The 18,028-nt window shown below is 43.5% G+C and overlaps 1 protein-coding gene across 4 annotated transcripts in view; it reads left to right on the top strand.

The window, feature by feature from the left end:
* Window positions 1-18,028, top strand: part of Pbx1 (PBX homeobox 1) — a 313,260-nt gene that overhangs the window by 241,615 nt on the left and 53,617 nt on the right. For 2 of the 4 annotated variants that reach the window (XM_042258536.2, XM_042258535.2), the window contains exons 6-8: window positions 2,803-2,962; window positions 9,218-9,330; window positions 10,686-10,775. In XM_042258536.2, the coding sequence (XP_042114470.1) occupies window positions 2,803-2,962; window positions 9,218-9,330; window positions 10,686-10,775 (363 nt within the window). The remainder of the gene's footprint in view (window positions 1-2,802; window positions 2,963-9,217; window positions 9,331-10,685; window positions 10,776-18,028) is intronic. The other 2 variants (XM_042258538.2, XM_042258537.2) reach the window with 1 other exon arrangement.

Genomic DNA, 18,028 nt, shown 5'->3' with positions numbered 1-18,028 from the left:
TGTGAGTGCTATTCAGAGTGTCGTGTAGTTGTTTTGTTTTGTTTTCACACTTTGGGGCCTAACACCGAGCTCCCAAATAAATACACGGAGATTTATTCTTCCTTATGAATGCCTTACCTTAGCTTGGCTTGCTTCTAGCCAGCTTTTCTTAACTTAAATGGTCTCATCTACCTTTTGCCTCTGGGCTTTTACCTTTCTCTATCCTGTATACCTTTCTTTCCTTCTTACTCTGTGGCTTGCTGTGTGACTGAAGGGCTGGCCCCTGGTGTCCTCCTCTCCACTTTCTCCCATTCCCCCCTCTCCTTGTTCTTCTTCTGTTTATTCTCTCTGCCTGGCAGCCCCGCCTATCTTAGCTATTTGTTGCTCAGCTCTTTCTTAGACCAAGCAGGTGTTTTATTTAGACAGGCAAAGTAACACAGCTTCACAGAGTTAAACAAATGCAGCATCAAAGAAGGCAACACATCTTTGCATCATCAAGCAAATATTCTATAGCATAAAGGAATGGAGCACATCTACAACTAATATTCCACAACAGTGTGGTCCTCAGTCAGTAGTAACAGCAGCAGTAGCAGCATAGCACCTGTGAGCTGTGTGAAATTCAAACTCTTGAGTCTTACACCAGCCCTGTATCCAAATCATTGAGAATAGGTCCTGGAATCTGTTTTCACAAGCCATCTGTGAATACTTAACTCTGAAAAGCACCATTCCACACACCCCCAGCTACAAATGCAACTCCATTTGAATATCCAGATGGGGCTTTTGTCCCGGAACACTAGACTCATGTAGCTCCCTTTCCCCTGGATTTTGCCATGGCTCTGCCCATAGGCTCTTGAAACGTAACATGCTTGAGATGTAAATCAAACACTCCCCACAAAACCTCTTATTCTTTCTGTATTGCCTGACTCATGCTACCTCATCCATATGCATCCCTAGTGCTTGACATATATGAGGCCTTTAGTCTATGACAGTTGAGTATTAATTAATGAAACACCGGCTCTACATAGTATCCGAGGTAGACGATACCACTGGTGCATTGTAGGAAATGACTGAGCCTACCTACCGTCTTCCCAATCAGTCCTCTTCTCAGGTAAATAGGAAATCTTTCCTGCCACACATCCCTCACACACCTCTTTCATTCTTGTTTGTCCACATAGAGCTACTACTGGACCTCGGTCTTTTCCTTTCTTCTTCATCTTTCCCTCTTTTTTTCCAGCTACTTTTGAAAAACGCCCCTACCTTTTCCTTCGCTCCCTGTTGCCCATAGAAGTCAATAAGCAATGATAATTATGATTGATTCATATGAACAGTGAAACTTAGATCAAGAGAAATTTGAATTTCAAAGTGCAGTTGGCTGTGGCATGGTCCTGAATTGTACTCAGAAGCGCCTTTCCTCCTCCAGTTTAGCTCTGCTTTTCTGCATTTACAACAAATAAAGGAACTTATTATTGAATTTTTCCCTCTCTTGTTTACTAATATTGCACTGGTACAGTTTGATTTTCATAATAAAGACTCGGCATTTCTGCTGTAGTATAAGCCACATAGGCCTCTGACTGTTAGCTAGCCTGAGAAGATATGTTAGCTTTGTAAATGCATTAAAAAATAAGTGCAGTTTCACCTTAAAGTGTCTTTATCTGCCATTGTTGGTGGAAGTTTGAGTGTGAATTATATATGAGGTATGTTTGTTACATGTGTGGTCAATTTGCTCTTCTCTCATCAGTTTTCACAGTTTGTTCTGTAACTAAATAAAAGCCACAATACTGTATTCCAAAATCCCATTGAAAAGTGGGGTGTTATTAGAGGTTCCTCCCTGAGGCAGGACTTGCGGGGTAAACGGCAATGTATGCCCTGGCTCTTTCTGGTAGAAGTCTTTGTCTAAATGGGGAAGAAGTGCCAACTGGAGCCAAGACAGCTGCTGTGAGCCGCAGGAAGGAAATAAATGAACAAAAGAAAGTAAATTAGGTTTATTGTGTTCATTGGCTTTAACATTCAAAAGCAGGAATTCAAAGTAATAATTAGTTGTATGCATCAGTTTTTTTTCTATACATAAGATCAAGCTTTGTACAAGATGATGAGTGAAACTATATTGATAAAGTCTATAGCACAATACAGCTAAGAATCAAAGTTTATATTGAGGTCATTTAACTTCTGAAAATTTCAAACGAGCGTATGCATGGAAGCGTCCGTATGTCGGTGTATATTTATATGGATATTTTTTTTTTTTTTTTTTTTGGTTTTTTGAGACAGGGTTTCTCTGTGTAGCTTTGCGCCTTTCCTGGAACTCACTTGGTAGCCCAGGCTGGCCTCGAACTCACAGAGATCCGCCTGGCTCTGCCTCCCGAGTGCTGGGATTAAAGGCGTGCGCCACCACCGCCCGGCTTATATGGATATTTTTAAAGGTCTGTGTATTTTAATTGTGCAATGTCAGCTTTAGCATTGCTTTGGAAAAGAACAAACATTTCTCCTAATATGTCTATTTAAATGTCATAAATTAGGGAATAAGCAAATTGAAAATACTTGTTTTTAAATCGAGAGTCTTAGCTTCAGGGAGCAAGTCTTCCATAGGAGAGTGGCCGTTCCAGTTGTCTTGTGGGATTTTAGAGAACCCATATTAGGTCATTGCTCTAGGAGCTTACTTTACCTCAGGGCTTTTAATTAATATTCCAAAAGTCATAAGTGAGATCAGAGTATTCCAGCCACCTCCGCACCTCCCCACCCCATCCCTTCCCAGAACCCTCTGTTTCTCTGCAATGTCTTCTGAAGGGTAAAATGCTAATTCTCGAATCTTCTCTCCTGGTGCTCTAGGTATCAAACTGGTTTGGAAATAAGCGAATCCGGTACAAGAAGAACATAGGTAAATTTCAAGAGGAAGCCAATATTTATGCTGCCAAAACGGCTGTCACTGCCACCAATGTGTCAGCCCATGGAAGCCAAGCTAACTCGCCCTCCACTCCCAACTCAGCGGGTTAGTTTCTTCTTTGATTTGGGGGGATTGTTCTCCATTTGTGTATTTGTTTTTCCTATTTTGAGACTTTCTTTTAATTCTTACAGTTTTTTGATTCATTGATTTATACATCCAGTTATCATTTGTTGTCAGTGACACTTTGGGTTTTTCTTGTCATATCAGAAGGACGATATATTTATAAGATGGGACTGTCTGCAAGTTTGTGTTGTCATGAATCTGTTGAACTTAAAATGGAGGTCCATTGTTTGGTTTTAATGAGTCCTCTAAACTCACAGATAAAACTTAATATTTAGAAGCTGTTCCTTCGTATGATGTTTTGGTCCGCGTTTATCTCACTGTCCCCATGCTATAATGTCTGGGTCATCTGCTGGCGTACATTCTGTGCAGGGGTGTTCACTTTTCTAGCAAAGATCTCATTAGCAAATTCTGGTCTGCAGAGCCAGGCTACAATATTTCCTAGATGCTTTTTAGAGACATTATTCTCTATTCATTTTTATTGGTTTTCTTTATGTAAGTGATCAGGAAAATTGCAGTCTGTTAATTCAGACCTTTCATACTCGAGTGTTCTTATTATAATCTCAATCATTTATTTACTCTTGATCTAAGTTTTATTTTCACCACCATACGTTGTGCCACTAAATTCAGACTTTAGGCTGACATAGAAGTACATCTGGGGAAATGCCCTGTGCTGTTGTTACTTCTGAACTTCCATGATGGCAATGAAAAGTCAGTGATATATGACATATAACCTTCATGTTCGTATGCTGTAGAAAACATGTTGCTGCTTCTACTGGAGGGGATAAAGGGAAAACAAACATTTCCTTATTAAATATGTTTAGTATCAGAAGTCGTCCTTCTCCATAACAGACACAATACGTTTATTTGGAATGTGGAATGCACTTCTAAGTCTGATGATAACAATAATATACTAGCAAATCTAAATATATCGAATCATAATATGGTTGCAAATCTGGGATTTCTGGGATTTCTTTGAGTCTATCGTGACTTCAACCTCATAGTCTAGTTGTTCACTGAGGAGGTTCTCCTTGCCGTATGCCACCTTTATAACTGGATAAACTGGATACCTGTAGGGCCCCATTCACTTCTCTTCTGTGAGCTTCTTCTTGCACTGATGTTTTATCATCAGGTTCTCCAAGTCCCTGGGCTATATAATATTACCAAGACTTTTTTTGTTTCATTGGAATCACATGAAGAGAACCCTTGGCTTTGTAAACATTGCCATCATAGGACACTGTTTAATTTGATCCAGTTTTATGTTTCTCAGACATGCAGGGCAGGCTACCCTGAAGAACACATTCGCTTTTGAAAGTTCTGTTGGTTTTGTTGTTGTTGTTGGCCATTGCTCTTCTTCCTCGTCATGGTGTGATTGATAAAAGAGCCAGGCTAACGGGTTCAATAAGCATAGTTTCCTCCTTCCCTATCTGGTCGATTATTAAAGATTTCATACCAAGCATCACAAGGTGAACGGCAGTGCTAGGCAGGCATTCTCACTTATCTCTTTGGAAGAAGTATAATTCTGTCAATATTAGCAAAAATGCACTCAACACTCCTGCAGAGGTTATCATAATGCAAAACAGATATCAAAATGACTTTTTCCCTGTCCCTGCTATATCTGCATCACAGATGGCTTAGCATGATTTATGACTCGTCCTTAGAAAGGCCCTGTGGGCTCCCTTCATTACTAAATCCATAACTATTTTTCTTTCCTAAAGCCCTTAAAAAGAGAAAAGTAAGCATTTTAACCCCCCACTCTGTGTTTAAGAATTATGTTGGCTCTTATAGAATGTCAGTCTGATTACAGTTTTCTAAGGCATTTTCTGGTGGCTTAAACTTCATATGACTATTCTGAGCACAAAGTACATTATTATGGAAAACTTGAGCTAAGCCTTCCAGTTGTGCCTAAGTTGTTGGAAATAATTCGCAGAGGAACCCTTTGTAATGTTCTCTTTCAATACAGCGACCAAAGAAAACACTATTGTAGATGTGCAACAGCATGGAATTTTAAAAGATAAATGTCTTAACAGGAAAAGTTCTAAATGGGCTTCTCTGTATTTTCTTCAGCTTTTAACCACCTAAATCATGGCACAGAGTGGAGGATAAGTGCTCAAACTTTTATAGAGAGCGTTTATTACATTGTGTGCCGGCTCTTCAGTAATTTCGAAGGAGAAATGGTAATGGATAGAGATTGTAAATAAGAGGTTAATATATGAAAAGGTATTTGGGTAGATTTTGAAATCCCAGATTCTGGTACCCAGGATGGTTTTATATTCTCGACATAGAAATGGAAATTTTCCCAGAATGTTTGCTCCGTTTACATATCATTTCCACTGCAAGGAAGACAGTACTGCAGATCCATCCTCTTCCCTCCCCTGCCTTCAGGGTGGTTAGCAGGACCACACCTCCTGTTTCCTCAGTAGACTTTGTCGCATCCTTTTCTGTAGCCCCACTTCATGAAAAAAAAAAAAAAAAAAAAAAAAAAAAAAAAAGGACTGGGCTCTGCGGGGCAATTTCCAAGTGTAGAGAAACTTTCCACATACTTTATGGTGTCTTCCAGCAGAGGTGGTCAAAGCTGATGCAGCAATGGAGAAGAATGAAAGAAAGAAAGTTGAGAAAGGGTGCAGGGAGTGAGAGGACCAACTGACATAATTGTTAAAACCCTTGGCTATCACTCAATTGAGAAAACCCCAAGTGATGAGCTCTCAATTTCCCGTGTTTGAGAAGATTATGAAAGTATGAACTGAAGACTCAGAAAAGGGCAGACACTTTCTTGGAAGCAAGAATAAGACATGATTAGGTTTACATCTGACAAGAAGATCTGTCCTCTGTACTCTCAGATGACATGGAGGTCTGGCTGAATCAGGCTGCTCCCTCATCCGTGGGTTTTTTTTTTTTTTTTTGTTTTTTTGTTTTTTTTTTAAGACTACAGAAAATAAAGCAGTAGTTGCCAGATGCTATATATATATCTCCAAAGAGGAGCCATGAGTTCATATTTTCAGACATTTTGAGTTTCTTAAGACACATACCCTGTCTTTGTTGTTGGTCATTGGTTCTCGAGTAGGGGTCAGTATGTACCCCAGTAGACATTCTATAGTATCTGGAGATGGTTTTCGTTGTTATCTGACATGAATAGATAGAGCTGGAGAGCCTTTTACCCATCCCACAAGGCATAAGATATTCACCACAGCAAAGAATCACCCAGCCGAAAGTGTCAGTGGTGCCCAGGCTGGGAAACCATGCTCTAGGTTTAGGTTTCATTGTATTTTATTATTAAGTTAGTTGGGTTTTGTTGCATATTTGGATTTCATTTGTTTTTCTGAACAAGATTTAGACTCCTATGGATCGTTTGAAGTGAAAATACTATCTACAGGAACTTGCCTTATGAAAATGGATGTTAATACATTTCCATGTCATAGTGTTTGCCCAAGCAAATGCTTTAGAATCCTGGGTGATCTTTATTTCTTCTCTGTCTAATTAAGTGCTAATGTCACTCTGCACACACCCCAAGTATCTGTGTGTGTACATCTGCCTTCATTCCTAAGCCAAATCCAGAAACTTCAAACTGCCAAGCACATCTTTAAGTGCGTTCCTAGTCATTGCTGATCACTCCACAACACCCTGCAGATAAAGTGACTGGGTGATCTCAGCAAACTGGGTTATATGCAGCTGCTCTTTGGAAATTCCACCACCCTTCTAAGAAAGCCCATTCACTTTCTGTCTGGGAATTATGTACTTCTCAGGAGGCTCTCCATTCAATGATCCATTTTTCCAACTTTCAATGCTGGGTTAAGAATACACCCCTCCCCTACACACATACCCTGATGCTTATGTAGACTTTTCCTGTGGAACTAGACATACCTTCTCCTCCATCCACTCCATCACTGCCTCTAGATCCTCAATAGAGAGTCAGAAGCCATGACAGTGCCATCCATGGGTGTACAGAGACCATGAAATGCTGAACCAGCATATCCAAGAGCAGGAGGGACTATTTCTGCAATTACTGCTCTGATACAAATGCATTTGTACAAGAAGTACATTTGTATGCGCATATTTATCCCCGTGTATATTACACCGGCAGACGTATTTACAATTTATCTATGCACATATATTTTTGGAAATCATCTGTGTCGATTGCAGTGGGTATCTTGTCACTGGCACACTCCATGTCTGCACGCTTCCATGGATGCCATGCTCCTTGGCCTCAGTGTAGCCCTTTGGGGATTTCTCCTATGGCACAGTTTGTGTAGTGGTTACCAATAAACCCTCAGCCAGGCAGACAGCACGTGTGATGATTACATGGTATCTGGGAGTGGGGGAGAAATAAAATACCTGGGCTTCAGACTCAGCACTTTGGCGCTAAGGGGCATGGGAAGTCTGATGATGTGAATATGGCCATAGTGTAGGTTCTTGGTTCTGATGAGTACTGAACAAGACCCTTCTATCACAATGGCTTTATTGCTTAGGCAATGTCTCTGTGATTATCAACTTTATCTGAGGGGGCTACAACTTGTATGGCAAAGCCTGGGTATGCTATCCAATCGCCAGAGTGGGATCTATGGTACATGTTGCTTCTCCAGAGTTGGGGAAGATGGTCTCAAATATAGTGTGTCACATAATAGTGGAAGGAAATTACGGGCCTAATCTTCATTCCACTGACCGAATATAAATCACAGATGATGAGGTCTTGTTCCTGTTTTGCCAAGATCCAGTGTTTCTAATTCCTTTTAGATAAGCTACATAGAGAAATGTGTGCCAGACGAGACACAGTCCTTTTGTTAATATTTAAGTTCTCTCTCAACCATGAAGATAACATTCCCTTTGCATGGAAAAGCAGGGATGAGACGAGGGCTGGAGGCAGCATCCGTTTATGTAGAAACAGAGTTACACAGCTTCTTGTGTGAAGATGCACACTCCCCAGAACTAGGGAAAATGGAGATAGTTCTTAACTGGTGATTCTTCCCATGATTATAAACACCTGATTCCTCTAAGTGGCTCTCGCTGCTGACACGTGATGGCACAGTAGACGGTCGTCGATCAGAGAGGAAAACACACTGCCTTCTAAGTGGCTGTTCTCTGGGAGAAAAGGAAAGGCCTTCTCCTCCGCTTAGCTGTGAATAGAGAGCTTTCTTGCAGAGCTCAGATCCCTGTCTTAGGAGAAGAGAAAGAATGCAACAGATTGGGGGGGGGCACGACTCATTGCTGGGTGACTCCCCATTGGCGGTGGCTGTCAGAAGACTCAAGGCAAGAGCGCAGGGTTAGAAGTCACAGAGTGCAACTGACCTGGGTCCCTGAGGTCTCTCCTTTGCCAGGCTATTGTCACGTTTTTAACCAAACCTTGCACGTTGAGCTTCCTTTCCTATGCGCTGAACTGCACGATGGCTTCCGAGCTCTGATTAGCTTCATAAGCCCTGGTGTTCAGGGCGAGCGTGGGCTAGGTTCACCCCACAGAAGCCCGTGGCTGGCTCTCAGGCCAGCTGGACGGAACTTCCATCTCCTGGAGGTGAAAGCCCATGCAGCCTCCCCTTGTAGAGGCCTACTTTAAAAGTTACTAGAAGCATTTCATGCATGCTTGAACATCTTGGCCCAGTGTTCTGCTTCATCTTTCTGTATTCTGGCAACTGATGGGAAGAATAAACTATTCTCACACAATCTTGCAGTCTTCGGGGTTTCCTGAGCTCTTGCCACATAGCAAAGAAGTTTAACTTGTTTCTAGAAATCGAAAGTATCAATGGACCCCAGGAGACATTGCCTCTTTGCACTCTCCTGTGTGCTGCCCCGATGTGAGTAGATGGGTTCAGCAAAGCATATTTAGAATCCATAAAAGGTGTCCTGATGCTCCTTTATGGTGGCCAAGTTATCACTGGCCAACCCATATTATTGGCCATAGTCTCCATCTTATTGGCCTCTTGGCCAAACCTAGAACATTAGAGGCATGAAAGAGAAAATCCTATGTAGACTACACTAGACGAATTCAGCTTCCCTTTCTCAGCTTAAAGTTGCTAGCAGAAAGCAGTCTTAATGACAGCGTGTAGTGAGGGGTCGCTTCCTGTAACAGCCACAGTGTGCACCTCTTGCTTGCTCTGTTCTTCATGCTACTAACCAGGCTCTGTGGATGTTGTTTTCGTCTTACATTTGATTTGGGGGGTTGCTTTGCATGCCATTCTCCTCTTGGCTGTTGGTTGCGGGGTTGAGCCTTTTCCTTTCTGTGATTCAGGTGCCTCACTCTTTCCTTTCCAGGTTCTTCCAGTTCTTTTAACATGTCAAACTCTGGAGATTTGTTCATGAGCGTGCAGTCACTCAATGGGGATTCTTACCAAGGGGCCCAGGTTGGAGCCAACGTGCAATCACAGGTAGGGACCCAGCCGATATGCCACCAGGTGAATTCAGTAGGGTCCAAGAGCCTTCAGTTGTACCAGCTTCCTGCTCCTGTCCAGACAGAGAGAGGGAAAAAGGAAGGAAGGGAGAGGCAGACACACAGTGGCCAAACCAAATCAAAACAAGACAAAGCAGAAAATACAACCATTCTCGTAGGGGATCGTGGCCATGCTGTGGGAGTATATTTGGCTCTGGCTTGTCAGTCACACTAGGAAAGTAGGACAGGAAGAAGTAGAGAGTGAGGTGAAGGAGGCGTGTGAGGCAGGTGGACCTGGCATCCTCATCATTCTTCAAAGGAAAAGGAATCTCAGCCCGTTGTCTCTTGTGAGTCTCCCTCTCATCTGCTGGTTTCCCATCTTCAGGATTTGCTAACGTAAAGATGTCATCAGGGATCAGGCAAATGCCTTAGTACCACCTCCTGTTGCATTTTAAGCTTTAAAATTGCCAAGCCAGCTTGACCAAACACATATGCTTAGTCACCCTTGAGGTCAATGGACTCCAGTTTCTGATGATAAGACCACACTGGGAACCAAAAGTCAGTCATGTGTAAAACCTCAGTGCTTCTTAGCAAAACCATCCGCCTTCAAGACAGATACCTCAGGAAGCCATCCTACTCTCTCAGCATGAAGTGTGACGTGAGAGGGTAAAGTCGTATGCTCTGGGTCACAGTGACTTGGGAAGATAGGAGCCACGTCTACCCATGTGTCCTATCCGACACATGGAACAGAAAGCATTACGTGCCTGGAATAGACAGCTGGCTGGTGACTCAGCCCCTTGCTCATGAAACACTGCCTGGAACAAATTTGAGGTGATACAGGCAGACTTTGGTCATGTGTCTAAACAACTCACCATCGTCTAAATCCTTGTTAAAAAAAAAAAAAAAAAAAAAAAGATGGGTCTTTATCCCAGTCCCCTCTCTCTGTCACATGGCTACCCAAGACTAAACAGAATCGTTGCTTTCCTACAAGTTGTGTGGGAAAAGGGGCGGGCGGGGGGGGGGGGGGGGGGAGAAGCATCTCCATCCTCTTCCTTCCACGTCCTCTAGCACCAGAGTTCCGGTCACCTCTCACAGCATTGTGCAGTCTGTCTCAGTTTTGGGATCCTAGGTTTTCTTTGACTGTTTTACTGAACTGAGAAGTAACAATGGATTTGGCTTGAGGGAGAGTCCCACCCTCTTCCTCCTGGACTCTCCCCCAGGAAGACTATCTCTAAAATGATTGTTTTAATGCGGCATGCCACATTGGTAGCCTGTAAGATGATGATGATGCGCCACGTCCCTTCCCTCCCTCTCTCCGACTAATTGCCTCTCTGTTGTTGTTCCTCTGTCTAGGTGGATACCCTTCGCCATGTTATCAGCCAGACAGGAGGATACAGTGACGGACTCGCAGCCAGTCAGATGTACAGTCCGCAGGGCATCAGTGTAAGCAAACAAGGCTCCCCGAACCCTTTGTTTCTGTTCTATCACTGCCAATTATTTCAAAGCCACAGGGCCCAGAATGCCACTTAGTAGGCCTTGTCTTAGCTGGACAGTCACCTAGTTTCTTGTTTCGGTATCGGCCATGCCATCGGCAGCATCCTCCCCGTGAAGGAACGTGGTGATTGGGCAGGCTTCGTGCAGGCAGCTGGCGTCTAAGGCTGTCAGACACAATCAGTGTTTGCGTGGCACCTGCGGCCACATGCGTTCAGCTGAGAGGAGCTGCTAAACAGGTGACACCTAGCACAACAGTGCTAGGAAATGTCACCACAGGCTGGGACCGAGACACCTGGAGAAGAAAGCCAGTGGCCCAGATCCAGTGAATCCAGGTCTGCGGCCGTAAAAACAAAACACCCTCTTTCCACGTCTGCCAGTAGACGATTTTCAAACACCGACACCAAGGCCTAGTACGTTGAAGGGACAGGGAGGGGGGTGTGACCATCTTCCACTTGTTCTTGGGTGCGCTGGCGGCTCCTGACTAGCATGAAAATTCATAGCGACAAGCTATGTCGCACAGAGTGAAATCGATCAGACAGACACAAGGAGAACCGAGTGTAGATTTGGGACAGCAATCCAACTTGATTTCTCAGATCAATCGTCTGCTATCTCAGCAGCGATGACAGCAGGCTGGGACATGAGGGAAGCCTGGAAAAGGGAGGCCGTTCTTTAGATCAGGGGTGATTTCCAGGCATTTAGAGATCAACGGGGGGCTCCAGTGGGATGATTGACTTGGAACTGCTGAAAGAAAGCAGAGCTGTGGTTGGTTGATGGGAGTCGTTGTTATTGTTTGTTGCTGTTATGATTAAAGTAAGTTAGGAGTGAAAGGAAGCCAATGGAGTCATGATTTAATAATGTGATCTTAGTCTATTCTAATTGAGGCATAATGTCTGCAAGGACATGGGGGATGGCCCCTTCAACTCTGCATTGAGTCTTGTCCTACCCAATTATGGCAGATCTGGAAGGAATCAAGAGAAGAGCAGCTATTTCATCAGATGAAGAATAATTCTTTTAAAAATGAGGAATGGCGGGACTGATGGCCCCATCGGTAAAGCGCTGTGCAAACATGAACACCACAGTTGGATCCCTAGCACGCATGTAAAAAGTCCTCTGGCAACGCATCCATAAACCCGTCACTAGGGAGGCGGAGCAGGGAGATCCCCAGAGCTCTTTAGCGAGATGGCCTAGCGAGAGAGACCCAGTCTTAAGAAAGGAAGTGAAGAGCAATCAAGGAAGATACCAGCCTTCAACCTTTGGCCTCAACATACTCATGGAACAGCAACACGTGTACACATACCCACGTGAACCCATGCTCACACCCACACAATCACATGCATAAACTACACACACATGAAGAGGAATCCTTATCCCGTAAAAGAGAAAGTGTGGATGATATATAACAACCTTAATGCTGCTCTCACAGAGAGGGTTCAGCTTCATCAGGAATGGTCTCAACGGGACAGGGTGGGTTTACTGAGTAGAAGCTTCAGAGAAATGGAGTCTAGGTTCCTACGATAACAGGTACAAACTGGCCTCTGTAACAGTCAAGGTCTCCCATCACTAGAGAGCCTCATACACGGCTTGGCTAGCACTTTGGTAAAGATATGGCAGAAGGGAGCCAGTTGTTAGGTAGTAAATTTTTCGGGGGTGGTGACGTATACTGTTGCTTACAGTTAAGAATTCTTTTGGGGGTGGGGGTTTCAAGACTGGGTTTCTCTGTGTAAGAGTCCTGGCTGTCCTGGGAACTGCTTTGTAGACCAGGCTGGTTTCAAACTCACAGAGACCCACTTGCCTCTGCCACTGAGTGCTGGAATTAAACGTGTGCATCAACACCCCCATCCCCTCCCCAGCAAGTATTCTTTGTCCTACCTTCAGGTGGAATCTCTTCCGAGTTCAATATCCTAACTGTTGATCTCTCTTTGAGAAGAAAGGAAAGGCCAGCCTGTCTTGTTGAACATACTTTCAACAGTCATGTTATTTTCTAGAAAAGTTAGGAGAAGGGATTCTTCCCATGTCATGCTATTGATAGCAGTAGTCATTGTTATCATGTACCTTGCTGGGAAACCTGCCTAGGAGAGTACGGGGTTCAATGTAGTATGTGTTCTCAAAGTGAGGCTCCCAGTGAAGGCAGGAGCTGGGTGTCTGTGGCATTAAAAACACATGCATCTGTGCATCGCTGAATGTTTTTGTGGTATTAGACTTTTCCAGAAATAGTTCTGTGCATACATGAAAGAGGAGACTATGAAGAACGTATAAGAGGTGGGAACAAAAATATAGATACATGCAAAAAAAATAAACTGAAGGATGTCCTTATGACTCACTAAGAGATGGGTCTGACAGTGTTCTTATTTGATGTCTCCCCCCCCCCCAAATTGCAGTGTTGTAGTGAGCAGGACTAGATGGGGCCAGAGGAAGGAGATGTCCAGTATTTGACGTCATCTGGTAGGCTGGAAATCATTTCTGAGATAGTGTAACAAACATGTGCAGACAATTACGTCTGATTACATAAGCCCAGCACAAAAACTAGGCTGGAAAATGCCACTTGAAAGAGTCACTCATGTGTATTAATTTTCCCCCCTGTAAATTGTGTTTACTTTATTTCTGAGTCTTTAATATACAGGCTCAGGGCATCAAAGGACAGTGGTGATAGGATATGTTGCTTTGGTGTCCAATTTGAAATGTGCCACCTGCAGGAGACGAGGCTGGTTGTAGCGAGATGTATTCTTAGATGTTGGTATTAGAAGCCGGGGCATGGGCATGCACAGAGTAGGGTTCTAACTGCCAAGATAGAGAAAGAAAAAGGGAGGAGACACAAGAAGAGACAGGGGCAGGAATGAAAGATCCGAGCCAAAAGGCAAAAATAAACAATCCCTAAACCCAAAGCAGCAATGGAATTCCCAGCTGGGCTCTGGGTTGTGTCTCATTTGATGGAGGACGTTTTCTGGGCAGCGTTCATCTGCTCCCTGGCTGGGTTTCCACAGCACCCATATCTTATCCAGCTAGTGGCTATTTTTAAGTCGTGTAAAATGTGGACCGCTCGTCTTTATCCGAGCTCAGAGCAGTGGGATTACAAAGGTGTAGAGGTAACGTCCTATAAGGGTAGTGGGTAGAGGACTTGTCTTGGTAAGCCCAAACCCAGGGGATGCTTACGGGGAAATGAGGGAGTGAGTGGAAAAGTGATTGGCTACGTACGCGTAAGTTGTGTCACGTGAATACAGTATAAAGTGCTTCAAGTGATAACTCTCTGGTTTGATCTTTTTCTCCTCTTTATGAGCAGTTTTTACAAAAGGTATTTCCTATTAAGGGTAGGTTAGGGCACTATTCTGATGCAAAGGCATGGATTTAAGATGGGCACAGAGTTATTCAAGGCCTCAGGACCCCCTCTATAGCCACCACGAAAGCTAAATTACACCTCCTTAAATACTGTGTGTTTTCACGTGACCTCAGGCAATTCTCGATCTAGGTAGAGAGGCTCTCAGTAGCTCGGGGAGCCTGTTCCACTTCTCTGTCCACCCGGCATTCTTGAAGAACACCTAGCGACTAGAGTCTTTCTCTCCATTATCCCGCCACCATCCTAATTCTGGAAGAGATCCATTAACTAGGCTTCCACAGCAGACTCTGCTGTTACCGTCTATGGTTCGCCTCTCTTGCGCATACCCACGGAAGGAAGTCTTCTAGTGCCGTTCTTTGCTCAGAAAAAATTAGCAGGCTTTACTGCCTGCCTAAGCAGGCCCAGACTCTGAATCCACAGGCAGGATTTTCCATAGTTTTTGGCCCAACCTACCTGCCTTTAAACTCTGGGTTCCAATTCACGTGGTCCACTGACATCTACCTGGTTTTTTTTGTTTTGTTTTGTTTTGTTTTGTTTTGTTTTGTTTTTGGAGACAGGGTTTCTCTGTGTAGTTTTGGTGCCTGTTCTGGATCTCACTCTGGAGACCGGACTGGCCTCAAACTCAGAGATCTGCCTGGCTCTGCCTCCCGAGTGCTAGGATGAAAGGTGCACACCACCACCGCCCAGCTACCTGGTTACATCTTTAACCTCCTCCTCCTCCTCCTCCTGCTGTGTCTGCGCACCGTCTGAGTGCCTGGTACCCTTGGAGGTTAGGCCACTGAGCCATCTCTCCCGTCCAAACATATTTACAGCCCTAAGCTCAGTTCCTACTTGGTGTCTTTCATCCTATTTATCTTTTCCTTCCATTCCACACACACAAACCTCTTAGGCATTTATTACCATTGTGTCTTTCATCCCTACATATGTATATGGTCTTAAAATACATATATATTGTTTCCTTATTTTGGTGAAAATGTCATTCAGGAGAAGAAAAGATGCTACCAAATTAAAAACATTTTTAAGGGCCACATCCACTGTATCAGCTGTAAGGTGTCTGTTAATAACGATTATTTATGGATATTCACTTATCCATAAATAGGCTGTTTTAAATCCAGAAATGTTCTTAAATACCCCTTTGTGAGAGTGCTCTTTCTAGGCCCGGCATGCTTAGGAGAGAGAGGAGAGGAGTGGAATGTTAAGGTCAGCCTGGGTTCCACGGCAAGACCCTGCTTTGAAAACAAGATCAGCAGACACCACCACCAACAAAAAACAGCTCTGTAAATGTTTAGGAATGTGTGTTTTGGATGAGAATAAAACCCAAGGCTCTCCTCTTCCACTCAGCATGTGAGGTGTTGTATGGTGATGTTGCTGAGCATCACCTCCGTAGGTCCTGTCGCTCATAGCCCGAGAGCTCCTCTCTTCCGAAGGGAATTTCTGCTAGAGTACTTTTTTGTTGGGTGGCCATTCCGCTCATAATTCCCATTGCCCCTCTCCTGCTGTGGAGGTGGACCCTGCTCGCCCTGCTTGTAGGAGAGTGGAAGTAACCGTAAAGGAAGAAACTTAGAACCTGGGATCCTGATGAGCCAACCTGAAAGTCCCTTTCAGCTCAGAAACTCTACAGTGTGACAATTGAGTCCCTTAGCTAAAGGGACACCAGGTCAAACATCTAGCCCACCCACGTTTTCCCCTCAGATTGTATCTTGAGTTCAGATATGCAGGAGGAGGAGGAGAAGGAGGAGGTCTGACCCCAAGAACTCCCTCCCTTTGGAGTTAGAGATTAGGAAAAGCGGAGACATTACCCTGTGGGGTGAGATTATTTGTTTTAAATGGTTTTGAAATGTGAGTTGAGTAAGTTTGCCGCAGCCAGCCTGGAGTGTCAGTCCACCTGTGGATTTTGCTTCCTCAAAGGTTTTAGTGCACGTGTGAGTGTTAGTGTTATTGTCTCTGTAACGGCAGCGTGCCGATGACAACCAGCCACGGGGGTGGGGGGAAATGCATTAATTTTTGGTTCGTGATAATCATAGAACTGGAAAAATAGAGATGAAGCTTTTCTCTTGAAAAAAATTGTAATGTGGGTGTTTTGTTTTGGCTTTTTTTTTTTTTCTTATGTTAGGTGGAGGAGGAAAAATGAGCGTGGCGTAAGTAAATAAATAGACTGTAAATCATTAGGACAGAAATATCCTACCATTTCAGTAAACACGCGCCAAGCATTTCGGTATCACAAGGTTTGTTTAGCAACACTAGGTAGGCTGCATACCACAATTTTACTTTTTTTCTCAACTGCTTCTGAGAGACCCTTCACTTACAGTGTATATTAAGATCATGTTGCCTTGTGTGTAAGCCTGAGAAAGAGAGGTAATCATTAAATTCATATGCAAATCTTTAAAAACTCATTTTAGTAATACCAAGTTTAATTCTCATGTAACAAACTGCATTTGAATTTGGATTTTGAAAGGGTTAAATTGTATCCAGACGTGCCTCCAGTCTGTGGCCTTTGGATGACATTCAGGTCCTGTGACCAGGGACTAGGGAAGAGCCGCAGGCTGGCGACAAGAAGGAGCTGAGAAAAATGGAGGGTCCACACATGCATGACCAGACTCTGAAAAGTTTCCTTCATGACAGAACTCTTTGCCTAAATCAGAAGACCTTTAAAACCTAACACCATGTCAACTCCTGTGTAAGAGGCTTTTGAAAAAACATTTTTTTTTCCAGATCATAGTTGGTAATGAATTAAAAAAAAAAAAACGGTACTATAATGTTATATACATCTATCATTTTTCTTAGCTGCCAGCTTAAATGTTTTTAAAGGTACCACAAGCAAATATGGCCAGATCATTCACTGGCTCATTCACTCATTCTCATATTTTCCCAGTCACTCACTCATTCAGTAATCATAAGCATTTTTTTTTTATCTTTGGAGAATGCATATAGGCTATGTTACATATAGGTCAAGTTATACAAACTCTGTACCGGAAATAATACAAAACTCTGGTGATGGGGCTAGAAAGATAGCTCTGCCATTAAGAGCACTGGCTGCTCTTCCAGAGGGCCCAGGATCCATTCTGATCACCGTCTTAACTCCGCTCCGTGGGAATCCCAACCCTTCTGCTGGCCTCTGCAGGCACCAGGCAAGCACATGGTGCACACCCATGCACATCAAAAACAAATAAACACTCTGATGCTAATCAACTCATGAACAACCAGTACTCTCTTAAGAAGAGTGCACCTCCCACCCCCCAGACAGCCGTACTCTGGGCTTAGTGCAATCGCAAGCATCTTTTGTTCTGCACGCTCCCTATCTATTGGTAGATTCACAGTGACTTGGGTGATTTCAAAGCTAGGCATGTGTTCACTCCAAAGGTCTCTACATCTAGGTTCTGTGTGCATGTGCAAAGTATATGTTTCAGCCCTGCCCATGTGACTACGGATAGCTCATTTTCCTTTGAGAAGATTGAGTTTCCTGAACTCCAAAAAGGACAGTTGAGCTGGATGTTATGTAAGCGATTGTCCACGGTCATGTGATATTTATGAACAGTGATTATTTTCCTATGCCCAAAATAATGAAGCACAAGGAGAGATGTTCAAAGCCACAAGTAAAAGAGGAATTGTATCCCTGGGAAAATTAGACAAAGGTCAACTGTGGGAAAACAGCGTAGGTTTCTGAAGGGGACTACTTTCTCCTGGACCTAGCTTGGCCTACCATTGCTTTTTAAAGTCTGTGCTCTAAGACAAGCTTGTTTTAGGTAGACTATTACTCCTTTTTCTTAGAGAAATCCCATTGTTACTACACAATAGTAAAAATGGGTAACTTTTTGAAGTCTCTGCTTCATCTCTGACTATATGTGAGTATGTAGAGATTCTTTTCCACGTT

Source organism: Peromyscus maniculatus, chromosome 11 (genome assembly GCF_049852395.1).
Source record: "Peromyscus maniculatus bairdii isolate BWxNUB_F1_BW_parent chromosome 11, HU_Pman_BW_mat_3.1, whole genome shotgun sequence".
Taxonomy (NCBI): Eukaryota; Metazoa; Chordata; class Mammalia; order Rodentia; family Cricetidae; genus Peromyscus; species Peromyscus maniculatus.
This window is presented reverse-complemented; position numbering and strand designations above follow the sequence as displayed.